General features: G+C 39.0%; 1 protein-coding gene across 1 annotated transcript in view; it reads right to left on the bottom strand.

Moving 5' to 3' along the window:
- RAB3IP (RAB3A interacting protein) overlaps positions 1 to 17,259 on the bottom strand; it is a 68,009-nt gene that overhangs the window by 35,390 nt on the left and 15,360 nt on the right. The window contains exons 2-3 of the mRNA XM_052640418.1: positions 2,670 to 2,945; positions 1,588 to 1,846 (exon numbers count right to left, since the gene is read on the bottom strand). Of these exons, the coding sequence (XP_052496378.1) occupies positions 1,588 to 1,846; positions 2,670 to 2,920 (510 nt within the window). The 5' untranslated portion in view covers positions 2,921 to 2,945. The remainder of the gene's footprint in view (positions 1 to 1,587; positions 1,847 to 2,669; positions 2,946 to 17,259) is intronic.

The raw sequence follows: 17,259 nt of genomic DNA on the forward strand, positions 1-17,259 counted from the left end.
TTTCATATTCAACAGTCCTTTACAAGTCTTAAGCTCTAAATATCAATACTATCTTGTATTCTTCATAACAGAATTCACCATTTGCATGTATTCGCACATCATTATCATTTCAATTATGTCAACAGTACTTCTAAATACAACAAACTAACAAATTTTCAATCTGAGCTAAGAAGTTAGCAATATATCCTGATGAATAAGTAACCACAATGTATTCTCAAACTTGGATATATATGTCCAATAGTTCACCTCTATATAAATTGTGACTTCACTTAATATTCTGTGCTAAGACAAAAGAGTCTGAGCCAGATGACATAGGCCAAATATAACTACATCTCAGCACACCCCCTACCTTTAGGGAAAAGTTTAAAATAATATTGATTTTTCTTTCTGATATATTCAACCAAAATGTTTTAATGTCTCTTTATGGCTGCTTAACCATCAGCCATCCACTGAAGCATTTATAGAGACATATACACACCAGGCATTGTACCTTATTATGCTAGGCACCAGGGATACCAAAATCAGTGTTATACTCCTGAGAAACAAGTCTGTTGGGGGAGAAAATGGGAATATATATTTGTAAAATGTCATAATATGTGGAAATTATGTTATAGAATGATTTCCCTATCTTCTCAACTTTCTAAATGTGAATTGGTCCATTTCACCTTAGTGTGAAATCTATATACCTAGAGCTGCTTGTATTATTTCTTTACTACTTTTAACTTCTGCAGGGTCTGTAGTGATATCCCCTATTTCATTCTTGCTATTGTGTCTTCTATTCTTGTTTTTTTTTGGTTTTGTTAGAGGCTTGTCAACTTTATTGATCTTTTTAAAGAACCAGCGCTTTGTTTTGTTCATTTTCTCTACTTTCTATGTTACCAATTTCATTGTTTCTGCTTTTTATTATTTTCTTCCTTCTGCTTGCTTCTGGTTTTATTTTGCTCATCTTTTTCTAGTTTCTTAAAGTGGGGGACTAGATTGTTGATTTGAAACTTTTCCTTTTCTCTAATGTATAAATACTTGGTGCTACAAATGTCCCTTTAAAGTTTAATTACAGACTCAGAAAAAGAAAGAAATTTAGTCACAAATTTGGGAATATCAGAAATGTAAAAGATGAGCAAGTGAGAAATAGAACAAATTATGAAAAAAGACAAATCTCCAAGTTAAGATACAGAAAACATTCAAATTTAGCTGAATAGCACAGCATTATTACTAAAACTATTCCTCAAAATATAATGACTTGGATCTAATGGCTTCAAGTAAATAATCACAAAATCAACCACGTGTAGAGAGGAAAAAAATCCACACACAGAATGTAGCTCCCCAAATCTGCACTACAGAAAATGCAAGAGAAGGAAAGGGGGAAAAAAGAATTAGAGTCTCTTTTCTTCCGTTCGTATTCTTGGATGAGCTTCTTTACTATTGAGACCAATTCCCAGATTCCTAAATGCTGCCCAACAGCAACTGAGACTGCGCATATGCAAAAGAAAAGTGTAGAACTATAATGATTTCACTTGAGTTGCCCCCCATGGACAAATATTCATTTTCAATGTAACATATAGAAGAATAAAATATATTTTTGCTTACCCTCTGAGCTTTTGCAAGTTCTTCTTTTAATCTTTCATAGCCCTTTTCTCTAACTTCCAAAACAGATGGGCTTCGTAAGCGGGACAGACTATCAGTACTCAACCCAAAAATATCATCACTGCCATCACAAGCTTCTGTTATAGTAGCACCCTGTAAAAACTCCCTCTCTGCACTACAGTTGTCCTTTCTTGTAGTTAGTTTAAGTAACCCAGCTGTGACTCCAGAGGTAGAACAAGGTGCTGGATCTGTACCATGGATGCTGTAAGGGAGAGTTCAAACAAACATCAGCAAGTGCACAAGTATTAACTGGCATAAACACACATGCCTATAACTGCATTATCCAATTTGTTCACCACCAGAACTAATTAATAGTATGTCCAGAGCCAAAGCAACAACATTTCAAGTCCTTCATAGCCATCATAGCCACAGAGAATATTTTCATCATGCCAGAAAGTTCTATTCGATAGTGAAACTCTAGAACAGGGGTCTGCAAACTAACTGTAGAATCAATCCAGCCTGCCACCTGTTCCCTGAAGGCCCACAAGCCAAAAATGATTTTTACATTTTCAAACGGTTGAAAATAATCAAAACAGTAATATTTTGTGGCTCAAGAAAATTATATAAAATCCAAAATTCAAGGTTCACATACAAAGTTTTACTGGCGCTTATCCATTTACATACTGCCTATGACTACTTTTGGAGAAGGAAATGGCAACCCACTCCAGTATTCTTGCCTGGAGAATCCCATGGATGGAGGAGCCTGGCAGGCTACAGTCCACAAGGTTTCAAGAGTCGGACATGACTGAGCGACTTCGCTTTTATGACTACTTTTACACCTTAGTAGTCATGTCCAGCAGTCGAAACAGAGACTGTGTAGCCCACAAGCCTAAAATATTTGCTATTTGGCCCTTTACATAAAAAGTCTGCGACCCCTGCTCTTAATCATTAACATGTATTACTCTTCATAAACAACCTTATATTATTCAAATTTTCTAAAATAATAAAACTTAAAATAAGTTAACCAAGCAAAATTCATTCGTTTAATACAATACTCTAAAACAAGCATCTTGATTCTCTCCTACCTGCCACTGGATATTTCCGCACAATTTAAACGTCTTGGGGAGGAATACACAGGTTGTGTAGGAAGGTCAGAAACATCTAAGGCATTAGCCTGGATAGGGGTGGAGCACAAAGCTGAAGGATGTGGCCGGTAGATGACGCTAGGTGAGGTAGTCTGCTCTTGAGTTCCTGGTTCATACACAGCAAGGAGGTCTGGAGAAGTAGGTGAAGCAAGGTTCACTTCATGGAAGCCTTCCAAGGGGTCATTAGCCATAGCAAAAGCCTCATCATAGAACAACCTACATTAAAAAGCAGAAAAATATTTTGAGATACTGACATTTAAAATTAAAGTAAGATGTATATTTATAGAATGTGTTTAACAATCCATTATAAAATATAAAATTAAACAGGAAAAAAACTACATTTAAAATTTAATAAGTGACCTCAGAGTATAAATACTATAAAAGGAAAATGATCTGATTCAAAATAAACTTGAAAGTGATGGATAACACTGTTACAGTAAGTAAGTAATAAGTAACAATGAGGAATGAATAAAAATTTGCTTGATATTAACTTTGCTATCATATGTGTCTTTGGTTCGAAAAAGAAGAAGCAGTAAAGACAGACAAATACACACACTCGGAGTAAGAGAGACTAGGTTCAATGAACTATTCTGTTCTGCTTCAAAGAAAGTCACACGTGACTGGATGACTCAGTGTTTTCTCTTCTTTTATTTTGAAATAATTTCAGATTTACAAAAAGTTGCAGATATATATATATATATATTTCACCCACATTATGAAACTGTTAAAATTTTAGAACCATTTGAGAATAGATTTTACACATGATAAGCATTACCTCTTAACATCTCAGTGTCTATATCCTAAGTAACACATCACCAAAATCAAAATGTCATTAACACTGATCACTATTACCATCTAAACAACAGGCCCCAATCAAAGTTCACTGATTATCCTAATAATGTTCCCAATAGGCCCAGGATAATGCATTACATTTCTCTAAGCCTTAAATCTGAGGGCCGAGAGGAGATACTCCACGTTCAAGTTCAGGAGGGGCGGCGGTGAGGAGATACCCCTCGTCCAAGATAAGAAAAACCCAAGTAAGACGGTAGGTGTTGCAAGAGGGCATCAGAGGGCAGACACACTGAAACCACACTCACAGAAAACTAGTTAATCTAATCACACTAGGACCACAGCCTTGTCTAATTCAATGAAACTAAGCCATGCCCTGTGGGGCCACCCAACGGGCAGGTCATGGTGGAGAGGCCTGAGAATGTGGTCCACTGGAGAAGGGAAAGGCAAACCACTTCAGTATTCTTGCCTTGAGAACCCCATGAACAGTATGAAAAGGCAAAATGATACGATACTGAAACAGGAACTCCCCAGGTCAGCAGGTCCCCAATATGCTGCTGGAGACCGATGGAGAAATAACTGCAGAAAGAATGAAGGGATGGAGCCAAAGAACAAACAATACCCAGCTGTGGATGTGACTGGTGATAGAAGCAAGGTCTGATGCTGTAAAGAGCAATATTGCATAGGAACCTGGAATGTTAGGTCCATGAATCAAAGCAAATTGGAAGTGGTCAAACAGGAGATGGCAAGAGTGAACATCAACATTCTAGGAATCAGCAAACTAAAATGGACTGGACTGGGTGAATTTAACTCAGATGACCATTATATCTACTACTGTGGGCAGGAATCCCTTGGAAGAAATGGAGTAGCCATCATGGTCAACCAAAGAGTTCAAAATGCAGTACTTGGATGCAATCTCAAAAACGAATGATCTCTGTTCATTTTCAAGGCAAACCATTCAATATCACAGGAATCCAAGTCTATGCCCCAACCAGTAACGCTGAAGAAGCTGAAGTTGAACTGTTCTATGAAGACCTACAAGACCTTTTAGAACTAACACCCACAAAAGATGTCCTTTTCATTATAAGGGACTAGAATGCAAAAGCAGGAAGTCAAGAAACACCTGGAGTAACAGGCAAATTTGGCCTTGGAATACAGAATGAAGCAGAGCAAAGGCTAATAGAATTTTGCCAAGAGAATGCACTGGTCATAGCAAACACCCTCTTCCAACAACACAAGAGAAGACTCTACACGTGGACATCACCAGACAGTCAACAGCGAAATCAGATTGATTATATTCTTTGCAGCCAAAGATGGAGAAGCTCTATACAGTCAGCATAAACAAGACCAGGGGCTGACTGTGGCTCAGATCATGAACTCCTTATGGACAAATTCAGACTTAAATTGAAGAAAGTAGGGAAAACCACTAGACCATTCAGGTATGACCTAAATCAAATCCCTTATGATTATACAGTGGAAGTGAGAAATAGATTTAAGGGACTAGATCTGATAGACAGAGTGCCTATGAACTATGGACTAAGGTTCGTGACATTGTACAGGAGAGAGGGATCAAGACCATCTCCAAGAAAAAGAAATGCAAAAAAGCAAAATGGCTGTCTGGGGAGGCCTTACAAATAGCTGTGAAAAGAAGAGAAGCAAAAAGCAAAGGAGAAAAGGAAAGACATAAACATCTGAATGCAGAGTTCCAAAGAATAGCAAGAAAAGATAAGAAAGCCTTCATCAGCGATCAATGCAAAGAAATAGAGAAAAAAAACAGAATGGGAAACACTAGCGATCTCTTCAAAAAAATCAGAGATACCAAGGGAATATTTCATGCAAAGATGGGCTCGATAAAGGACAGAAATGGTAAGGACTGAACAGAAGCAGAAGATATTAAGAAGAGATGGCAAGAATACACAGAAGAACTGTACAAAAAAGATCTTCATGACCAAGATAATCACAATGGTGTGATCACTCGCCTAGAGCCAGACATCCTGGAATGTGAAGTCAAGGGGGCCTAAGAAAGCATCACTACGAACAAAGCTAGTGGAGGTGATGGAATTCCAGTTGAGCTCTTTCAAATCCTGAAAGATGATGCTGTGAAAGTGCTGCACTCAATATGCCAGCAAATTTGGAAAACTCAGCAGTGGCAGCAGGACCGGAAAAGGTCAGTTTTCATTCCAATCCCAAAGAAAGGCAATGCCAAAGAATGCTCAAACTATCGCACAATTGCATTCATTTCACATGCTAGTAAAGTCATGCTTAAAGTTCTCCAAGCCAGGCTTCAGCAGTACGTGAACCGTGAACTCCCTGATGTTCAAGCTGGTTTTAGAAAAGGCACAGGAACCAGAGATCAAATTGCCAACATCTGATGGATCACGGAAAAAGGAAGAGGTTCCAGAAAAACATCTATTTCTGCTTTATTGACTATGCCAAATCCTTTGACTGTGTGGATCACAATAAACTGTGGAAAATTCTGAAAGAGATGAGAATACCAGACCACCTGACCTGCCTCTTGAGAATCCTGTATGCAGGTCAGGAAGCAAGTTAGAACTGGACATGGAACAACAGACTGGTTTCAAATAGGAAAAGGAGTACGTCAAGGCTGTATATCGTCATCCCGCTTATTTAACTTATATGCAGAGTACATCATGAGAAACGCTGGGCTGGAAGAAGCACAAGCTGGAATCAAGACTGCTGGGAGAAATATCAATAACCTCAGATATGCAGATGACACCACCCTTATGGCAGAAAGTGAAGAGGAACTAAAGAGCCTCCTGATGAAAGTGAAAGAGGAGAGATAAAAGTTGGCTTAAAGCTCAACATTCAAAAAAGAAGATCATGGCACCTGGTCCCATCACTTCATGGGAAATAGATTGGGAAACAGTGGAAGCAGTGTCAGACTTTTATCTTTTTGGGCTTCAAAATCACTGTAGATGGTGACTGCAGCCATGAAATTAAAAGCTTACTCCTTGGAAGAAAAGTTATGACCAACCTAGACAGCATATTGAGAAGCAGAGACATTACTCTGCCGACTAAGGTCTGTCTAGTCAGGGCTATGGTTTTTCCAGTAGTCATGTATGGACGTGAGAGTTGGACTGTGAAGAAAGCTGAGCGCCGAAGAATTGATGCTTTTGAACTGTGGTGTTGGAGAAGACTCTTGGGAGGCCCTTGGACTGCAGGGAGATCCAACCAGTCCATTCTAAAGGAGATCAGCCCTGGGTGTTCTTTGGAAGAAATGATGCTAAAGCTGAAACTTCAGTACTTTGGCCACCTCATGCGAAGAGTTGACTCATTGGAAAAGACTCTGATGCTGGGAGGGATTGGGGGCAGGAGGAGAAGGGGACGACAGAGGATGAAATGGCTGCATGGCATCACCGACTCGATGGACATGAGTTTGAGTGACCTCTGGGAGATGGTGATGGACAGGGAGGCCTGGCGTGTTGCGATTCATGGGGTTGCAAAGAGTCGGAGTGACACAACTGAGTGACTGAACTGAATTGAAACCTTAAGTTATCCCTCTAATGGGATGAGAATAAGGATAATAATACTCCCTTCATTAGGCTGCAGTGAGGATTGAGGAAGAAAACCCACATAAAGTATTTAGTAATGTACTATGCATCTGGCACAGAGTACAACTCAATAAATATGTTATCAGTCAGCCATTAACAGTAATATGCATGCTTCAGTTTCTCCATAAGTAAAAAATATTTCATAAACTACACAACTATATAACAAAATTTACATGAAAACTAAAAAGTGTACCACTCAAGTTTTTCACTTGAAAAATATAAAGAAATCTTATAAACTTTTATTGATTTCCCACTGTCTAAAGAACAAATTCTGAACTTGTTATTCTGAAAATCAAGGTCTTCTACGTCACCTCAATCTCTCTTCTCAATTGTTTCTTTATTACAACAGTACTTTGATAATCATGACTAACACCTTCCCCAAACTCGAAAAAATCCCAAACACAAGCACTACTACAGCACATAATTTCATAATAAAATACAAAAAAAAAATTATTAAACTGAAAAATTTCACTCTCTCATATTCTTAATAAAAAAGTGTTAAAAAAAAATAAGACAAGTAGGGAACAACAAGGCCACAGTAAAGGTGGGAAGGAATGGAATTGACAAAATATTTCAGTCAGTTCAGTTCAGAAGCTCAGTCGTGTCCAACTCTTTGTGATCCCATGAACTGTAGCACACCAGGCCTCCCTGTCCATCACCATCTCCCGGAGTTTACCTAAACTCATGTCCATTGAGTCGGTGATGCCATCCAACCATCTCATCCTCTGTCATCCCCTTCTCCTCCTGCCTTCAATCTTACCCAACTTCAGGATCCTTTCAAATGAGTCAGCCTCCACATCAAGTGGCCAAAATATTGGAGTTTCAGCTTCAACAACAGTCCTTCCAATAAACACCCAGAACTGATCTCCTTTAGGATGGACTGGTTGGATCTCCTTGCAGTCCAAGAGACTTTCAAGAGTCTTCTCCAACACCACAGTTCAAAAGCATCAATTCTTCGGTGCTCAGCTTTCTTCACAGTCCAACTCTCACATCCATACATGACCACAGGAAAAACCATAACCTTGACTAAACGGACCTTTGTTGGCAAAGTAATATCTCTGCTTTTGAATATGTTATCTAGGTTGGTCATAAGTTTTCTTCCAAGGAGTAAGCGTCTTTTAATTTCATGGCTGCAGTCACTACCTACAGTGATTTTGGAGCCCAAAAAGATAAAGTCTGACACTGTTTCCATTGCTTCCCCATCTATTTCCCATGAAGTGATGGGACCAGATGCCATGATCTTCGTTTTCTGAATGTTGAACTTTAAGCCAACTTTTTCACAAAATATTTATACACTCTCAAAATTACATGTAATCTGTAATCAGGCCTTCAAAGGCATACAGTCAGCCCTCCATATCCAGGGATTCCACACCCTCAGATAGAAAAAATTCAGAATAAAGATTCCAGAAAGTTCCAAAAAATAAACTTGAATTTGCCACACACTGGCAACTACTTACACAGAATTTACACTGTATTAGTTATTATAGGATTATAAACGATGATTTTAAGTATATGGGAGGATGTGCATAGGATACATGTTGATACCGTGTTATTTTATATAAGGGACTTGAGCACCCGGGAATTCTGATATGGGGTGGGAGTGAGTCTTTAAACCAACGCCCTGTGGGTGGTATTCAGGGACAACTGTATATGGACAATCAAAACTCTCACTATTAAGTCTGCAAATACCAAATTTCAAATCCAATGAATGTTTTATTTATTGTAGTAAACAGTAATTTCAGTCCTTAAAATGAAACTAAACTTTGCTTTTTTACCCAAAATATTCACTATGCCAAAAGGAAGATCACATCAACAAGGCCTTTAAAGTATTTAACATTCAATTTTAATTTATTACCTTTCCCTAAAATAGTATTTTTCATTCGTTGTTCATAATACACACACATACAGCAAAGCAAACATCTAAACCTGAATATTTCTTTTTCACGTGAATATAGTTTATCAGTCAATTCACTCGACACGAGAAATGAGGTTTTCATTAAACACTGACATTTTATCAGGAACCATGATACTTTTTCTTTGATCTCATGTACTCCTAATTCACCTCTGTATACATGAGAGGCTCACTGAATCATTGTGGGAATGCATTTGCATTTCTGGAAATGTAAAATGGCACAAACACTATGGAGGAAAATTTGACAATATCCACAAAATGACACAGTCACTGAATCTATGACTCAGCATGCTCACTTGACAGGGCTTTATCCCAATATAAATGGTCAAAATAAAAAAGAAGATACATTCATAAGGCCAATGGCACTAGCAAAAGACTGACTGAGTGAACCAACACAGGCACATCCTCATCATGAAGCACTATATAGCTACAAAAATAAATGCGTGATACCTACATACTGCTACGAAGGAAACCTGAGAATACACTGACATTAAAAAACAAGCAGTATATAATAAGCTACCTTTTATATAAGAAAGGGGAATGTACAAATTTATATGCATGTAATTATATATATTTCTATGCACTTATATTTTAGAAATAGAAGGATATTCCAAAAATTAATTTTTAAAAAAGTTATCTTTAGGAAAAGGGCAAGAACCGGAAGAGGAGACAGGCATAAAACCTAGACTTTTCCAAATGTACCCCACTTTGTAGATATGAATTTGAACTTGGAACCATGTACATAAGGCAAAATTATATTTTTCTTAAATCTTTAAAAATAGAAGATGAATCTAACTCCCTTTGGTACTTTGTAACATTGAGAAGAACTATTTCAAATGACTTTAAAACACAGTAATAAAACTGTATATCCCAGTGGCATATATTCTAAGAACAAAAGGAAATTTAAAAAAATAATACACTATTCTCCGTAATCATATTAGTAATGTTGATACTGCTATTCTGAAACTATTGTATAAGATTAAACTATCATTCAGAACTAAAATTTTCAGCATATGAGAAAAGAAACACAAATACAAAATCAAGGAATTTAAAACTCTGAAGTCCTAAATTTGAATGAGAAATACCAGGAACATCTCTTCTATTTATAAAAATGCCTACCTTTATCCACTGAAAAGGTTTAAGAGCAGTAACCAAGTCAGGAGCAATGTGTACCTCTTATGCCCAAAACAGTATCATATCCTACCAAAAAAAGAACAATGGCAACTCTGAGGACTTCCCTGGTGGCTCAGAGGTTAAAGCGTCTGCCTGGAATGCAGGAGACCAGGGTTCGATCCCTGGGTCGGGAATATCCCCTGGAGAAGGAAATGGCAACCCACTCCAGTACCCTTGCCTGGAGAATCCCATGGAGGGAGGAGCCTGGTAGGCTACAGTCCATGGGGTTGCAAAGAGTCGGACACGACTGAGTGACTTCACTCACTCACTCAGGCCTGGGGCAGTAATATACAAAAGGATCTTGGAACATGTTGTTTTACCAGGAAGCAAGAAAGCTATCAAAGACTACTGGAGAGGTATCAAAAGGACTCCGACTAACCAAAGATGGGACAACCTGAACATCAAAAAGGACAATCTCTGTTAAGAACAAACAAACAAAGGGGAGAGAAGACAAGATGTTGGAGGAATAGGATGGGGGGACCACTTCCTCCCCCACAAATGCATCAAAAGAACATTTAAACGCTGAGTAAATTCCACAAAACAACTTCTGAACGCCGGCAGAGGACATCAGGCACCCAGAAAAGCACGCATTGTCTTCGAAAGGGGGTAGGAAAAAATATAAAAGGCAAAAGAGGTAGGGACAGAGCTCCATCCCGGGAAGGGAGTCTTAAAAACAGTGAAGTTTCCAAACACCAGGAAACACTCTCACTGCCGAGTCTGTGGCGAGCCTTGGAAGCACAGAAGGCAACATAACAGGGAGGAAAAATAAATAAGTAATTAAAACCCACAGATCATGAGCCCAACGGTAACTCCCCCAGCAGAGAAGCAGCGCAGACGCCTGCACCTGCCACTAGCAAGCGGGGGCTGGGCAGGGAGGCGTGGGCTGCATTGCATAGACTAAGGATCTGGCCTGAATGTCCCGAGGGCAATCTGAGCAAACTAACTTGGGCTAGCAAACCAGACTGTGGGACAGCTACCATGCGAAAAGCCCAAAGACACCGCCAGGCCCGGAGCACAGAACAAAGGACTGAACAGAACTAGCCGGCTGCAGACCATCCCCCTCCAGTGACAGGCAGCCAGAGCTGGAAGGGGGCAATCACAGCCCCAGAGAGACATTATCTACCAAACTGCAAACAGGCTTCTTTGCTAACTAAGACTTTTTGGGGTTCTGGACAGTCAACATCCACCTGAGAAGGTGCACCAGTTGTACACCCAGAAAACCAAGTGGCAGGGATGGGGGAGGCGATAAGTTGCAGCAACCACACTCACCAAACACCCCATCACCTGAGCTGTTCAGACCTGGGAAGGGCACAAAACGCAGACCCAACCGAGTCTGCGCCGGAGGACTACGCGAGCGCCTGAACCTGAGCGGCTTAGACCTGGGAGATGTATGCAGCCCAGGGCCAGCCTTGGACGGTTTCCGGCAGAGCAACCTAGAGCCTGAGCAGTGTGGGCAGGGAGGGTACATGCACCGTGAGCGGGGGCAGGCCCAGTGTGGCTGAGGCACTGCGAGCACATGCCAGTGTTATTTGTTAGCAGCGTCCCTCCCTCCCCACAGCGCAACTGAACAAGTGAACCTAAAAAAGGTGTCCACCAACGCCCCCTTGTGACAGGGTGGAAATCAGACACTGAAGAGACCAGCAAACAGAAGATGCTAAAACAGAGGGACCTGCCTTGGAAGTCACAGGTGCAATAGATTAAACCCCTGTCATTAGTACCGACTACATAGGAAGGGGCCTATAGATCTTGAGAAATATAAGCCAGACCAAGGAACTATCCAAATATGAACTGACCCCACAATACCAACACCACCACCAGAGAAAGTCTTAGATATATTTTTACTATTTTTACGATCATTCTTTTCTTTAAATTTTAAGTCCTCTATTACTCCTTCAATTTTAACTTTTATAACCTACTATTACTTTGCAAAAAAAAAAGACCCTATTTTTTAAAAGCAAACTTCATATGTATATGTTTTATAATTTTTGTGACTTTTTTTTTTCCTTTTCTCTTTTTTTCTTCTTTTCTTTAATATTGTATTTTTGAAATTCCAAACTTTGGAAGGAATGATGCTAAAGCTGAAGCTCCAGTACTTTGGCCACCTCATGCAGAGAGTTGACTCACTGGAAAAGATTCTGATGCTGGGAGGGATTGGGGGCAGGAGGAGAAGGGGACGACCGAGGATGAGATGGCTGGATGGCATCACAGACTCGATGGACGTGAGTCTGAGTGAACTCTGGGCGTTGGTGATGGACAGGGAGGCCTGGCGTGCTGCGACTCATGGGGTCGCAAAGAGTCGGACACGACTGAGCAACTGAACTGAACTCTAGATTTTTAATCTTTGCTTTTTGGTATTTGTTATCAATTTTGTACCTTTAAGAACCCAATCTTCAGTACCCATTTTTACTTGGGAGCGAGATTACTGGCTTGACTGCTCTCTCCCCCTTTGGACTCTCCTTTTTCTCCACCAGGTCACCTGCGTCTCCTCCCTACCCTCTCTCTTCTCTACCCAACTCTGTGAATCTCTGTGTGTTCCAGACAGTGGAGAACACTTAGGGAACTGATTACTGGCTGGATCTGTCTCTCTCCTTTTGATTCCCCCCTTTTATCCTCCTAGCCACCTCTGTCTCCTTCCTCCCTCTTCTCTTCTCTGTATAACTCCATGAACATCTCTGAGAGGTCCAGTTGTGGAGTGTACATAAGGAAATGATTACTGGCTAGCGTGCTCTCTCCTCTATTGATTCCACTGCATCTCATTCGGGTCACCTCTAACTCCCTCCTCCCTCTTCTCCTCTCCATGTAACTCTGTGAACCTCTCTAGTGTCCCTCACTGTGGAGAAACTTTTCTTCTTTAACCTAGATGTTTTATCATCAGTGCTGTATAGAAGAAGTCTTGAGACTACTGTAAAAATAAGACTGAAAACCAGAAGCAGGAGGCTTAAGTCCAAACCCTGAGAACACCAGAGAACTCCTGACTCCAGGGAACATTAATTGACAGGAGCTCATCAAATGCCTCCATACCTACACTGAAACCAAGGGCCAACAAGTTCCAGAAGAAGACATACCACGCAAATTCTCCAGGAACACAGGAACACAGCCCTGAGCTTCAATATACAGGCTGCCCAAAGTTACTCCAAAATCACTGACATCTCATAACTCATTACGGGACACTTCATTGCACTCCAGAGAGGAGAAATCCAGCTCCACCCACCAGAACACCGACACAAGCTTCTCTAACCAGGAAACCCTGACAAGCCACTGATACAACCGCACCCACAGCGAGGAATCTCCACAACAAAGAGAATGCCACAAACAGCCAGGATACAAAAAGGACACCCCAAACGCAGCAATATAAACAAGATGAAGAGACAGAGGAATACCCAGCAGGTAAAGGAACAGGATAAATGCCCACCAAACCAAAGAGGAAGAGATAGGGAATCTACCTGATAAAGAATTCCAAATAATGATAGTGAAAATGATCCAAAATCTTGTAATCAAAATGGAATCATAGATAAATAGCCTGGATTCAAGGATTGAGAAGATGCAAGAAAGGTTTAAAAAGGACCTAGAAGAAATAAAAAAGAGTCAATATATAATGAATAATGCAATAAATGAGATACAAAAACACTCTGGAGGCAACAAATAGTAGAATAACAGAAGCAGAAGATAGGATTAGTGAATTAGAAGATAGAATGGTAGAAATAAATGAATCAGAGAGGAAAAAAGAAAAACAAATTAAAAGAAATGAGGACAATCTCAGAGACCAATGTTAAAGGCCCCAACATTCGAATCATAGGAGTCCCAGAAGAAGAAGACAAAAAGAAAGACCATGAGAAAATACTTGAGGATATAATAGTGGAAAACTTCCCTAAAATGGGGAAGGAAATAATCACCCAAGTCCAAGAAACCCAGAGAGTCCCAAATAGGATAAACCCAAGGCAAAACACTCCAAGACACATATTAATCAAATTAACAAAGATCAAACATAAAGAACAAATATTAAAAGCAGCAAGGGGAGAACAACAAATAACACACAAGGGGATTCCCATAAGGATAACTGCAGATCTTTCAATAGAAACTCTTCAGGCCAGGAGGGAATGGCAAGACATACTTAAAGAGATGAAAGAGAATAAGCTACAGCTCAGATTACTGTATCCAGCAAGGATCTCATTCAAATACGAAGGAGAAATCAAAAGCTTTGTGGACAAGCAAAAGCTGACAGAATTCAGCACCACCAAACCAGCTCTCCAACAAATGTTAAAGGATATTCTCTAGACAGGAAACACAAAAAGGGGGTATAAATCCAAACCCAAAACAATAAAGTAAATGGCAATGGGATCATACTTATCAATAATTACCTTAAATGTAAATGGATTGAATGCCCCAATCAAAAGACAAAGACTGGCTGAATGGATACAAAAACAAGACCCCTATATATGCTGTCTACAAGAGACCCACCTCAAAATAGGGGACACATACAGACTGAAAGCAAAGCGCTGGAAAAAGATATTCCATGCAAATAGAGACCAAAAGAAAGCAGGAATAGAAATACTCATATCAGATAAAATAGACTTTAAAACAAAGGCTGTGAAAAGAGACAAGGAAGGACACTACATAATGATCAAAGGATCAATCCAAGAAGAAGATATAACAATTATAAATATATATGCACCCAACATAGGAGCACCACAATATGTAAGACAAATGCTAACAAGTATGAAAGGGGAAATTAACAATAACACAATAATAGTGGGAGACTTTAATACCCCACTCACACCTTTGGATAGATCAACTAAACAGAAAATTAACAAGGAAACACAAACTTTAAATGATGCCATAGACCAGTTAGACCTAACTGATATCTATATGACATTTCACCCCAAAACGATGAATTTCACCTTTTTCTCAAGTTCTCACGGAACCTTCTCCAGGATAGATCACATCCTGGGCCATAAATCTAGCCTTGGTAAATTCAAAAAAATTGAAATCATTCCAAGCATCTTTTCTGACCATAATGCATTAATATTAGATCTCAATTACAGGAGAAAAACTATTAAAAATTCCACCATATGGAGGCTGAACAACATGCTGCTGAATAATCAACAAAGCACAGAAGAAATCAAAAGAGAAATCAAAATATGCATAGAAATGAATGAAAATGAAAACACAACAACCCAAAACCTGTGGGACACTATAAAAGCAGTGCTAAGAGGAAAGTTCATAGCAATACAGGCATACATCAAGAAATAAGGAAAAAGTCAAATAAATAACCTAATTCTACAACTAAAGCAACTAGAAAAGGAAGAAATGGAGAACCCCAGGGTTAGTAGGAGGAAAGAAATCTTAAAAATTACGGCGGAAATAAATGTAAAAGAAACAAAAGAGACCATAGCAAAAATCAACAAAGCCAAAAGCTGGTTCTTTGAAAGGATAAATAAAATTGACAAACCATTAGCCAGACTCATCAAGAAACAAAGGGAGAAAAATCAAATCAATAAAATTAGAAATGAAAATGGAGAGATCACAACAGACAACACAGAAATACAAAGGATCATAAAAGACTACTATCAGCAATTATATGCCAATAAAATGGACAACATGGAAGAAATGGACAAATTCTTAGAAAAGTTCAACTACCCAAAACTGAACTAGGAAGAAATAGAAAATCTTAACAGACCCATCACAAGCACGGAAATTGAAACTGTAATCAGAAATCTTCCAGCAAACAAATGCCCAGGTCCAGATGGCTTCACAGCTGAATTCTACCAAAAATTTAGAGAAGAGCTAACACCTAACCTACTCAAACTCTTCCAGAAAATTGCAGAGAAAGGCAAACTTCCAAACTAATTCTATGAGGCCACCATCACCCTAATACCAAAACCTGAGAAAGATGCCACAAAAAAAAGAAAACTACAGGCCAGTATCACTCATGAACATAGATGCAAATATCCTTAACAAAATTCTAGCAATCAGAATCCAACAACACATTAAAAAGATCATACACCATGACCAAGTGGGCTTTATCCCAGGGATGCAAGGATTTTTTAATATCTGCAAATCAATCAATGTAATACACCACAAAACAAATTGAAAAATAAAAGCCATATGATTATTTCAATAGATGCAGAGAATAATAAAAACTCTCCAGAAAGCAGGAATAGAAGGAACATACCTCAACATAATAAAAGCTATATATGACAAACCCACAGCAAACATTATCCTCAACGGTGAAAAATTGAAAGCATTTCCCCTAAAGTCAGGAACAAGACAAGGGTGCCCACTTTCACCACTACTATTCAACATAGTTTTGGAAGTTTTGTCCACAGCAATCAGAGCAGAAAAAGAAATAAAAGGAATCCAAATTGGAAAAGAAGAAGTAAAACTCTGTTTGCAGATGACATGATCCTCTACACAGAAAACCCTAAAGATGCCACCAGAAAATTGCTAGAGCTAATCAATGAATATAGCAAAGTTGCAGGATATAAAGTCAACACACAGAAATCCCTTGCATTCCTATACACAAATAATGAGAAAATAGAAAGAGAAATTAAGGAAACAATTCCATTCACCATTGCCATGAAAAGAATAAAATACTTAGGAAAATATCTACCTAAAGAAACTAAAGACCTACATATAGAAAACTATAAAACACTGGTGAAAGAAATCAAAGAGGACACTAATAGATGGAGAAGTATACCATGTTCATGGATCGGAAGAATCAATATAGTGAAAATGAGTATACTACCCAAAGCAATCTACAGATTCAATGCAATCCCTATCAAGCTACCAATGGTATTTTTCACAGAGCTAGAACAAATAATTTCCCAGAGATAAATCCACACACCTATGGACACCTTATCTTTGACAAAGGAGGCAAGAATATACAATGAAGAAAAGACAATCTCTTTAACAAGTGGTGCTGGGAAAACTGGTCAACCACTTGTAAAAGAATGAAACTAGACCACTTTCTAACACCATATACAAAAATAAACTCAAAATGGATTAAAGATCTAAACATAAGACACCAGAAACTATAAAACTCCTAGGGGAGAACATAGGCAAAACACTCTCCGACATACATCAC

The sequence above is a fragment of the Budorcas taxicolor genome, chromosome 5, assembly GCF_023091745.1.
Source record: "Budorcas taxicolor isolate Tak-1 chromosome 5, Takin1.1, whole genome shotgun sequence".
Classification (NCBI taxonomy): domain Eukaryota; kingdom Metazoa; phylum Chordata; class Mammalia; order Artiodactyla; family Bovidae; genus Budorcas; species Budorcas taxicolor.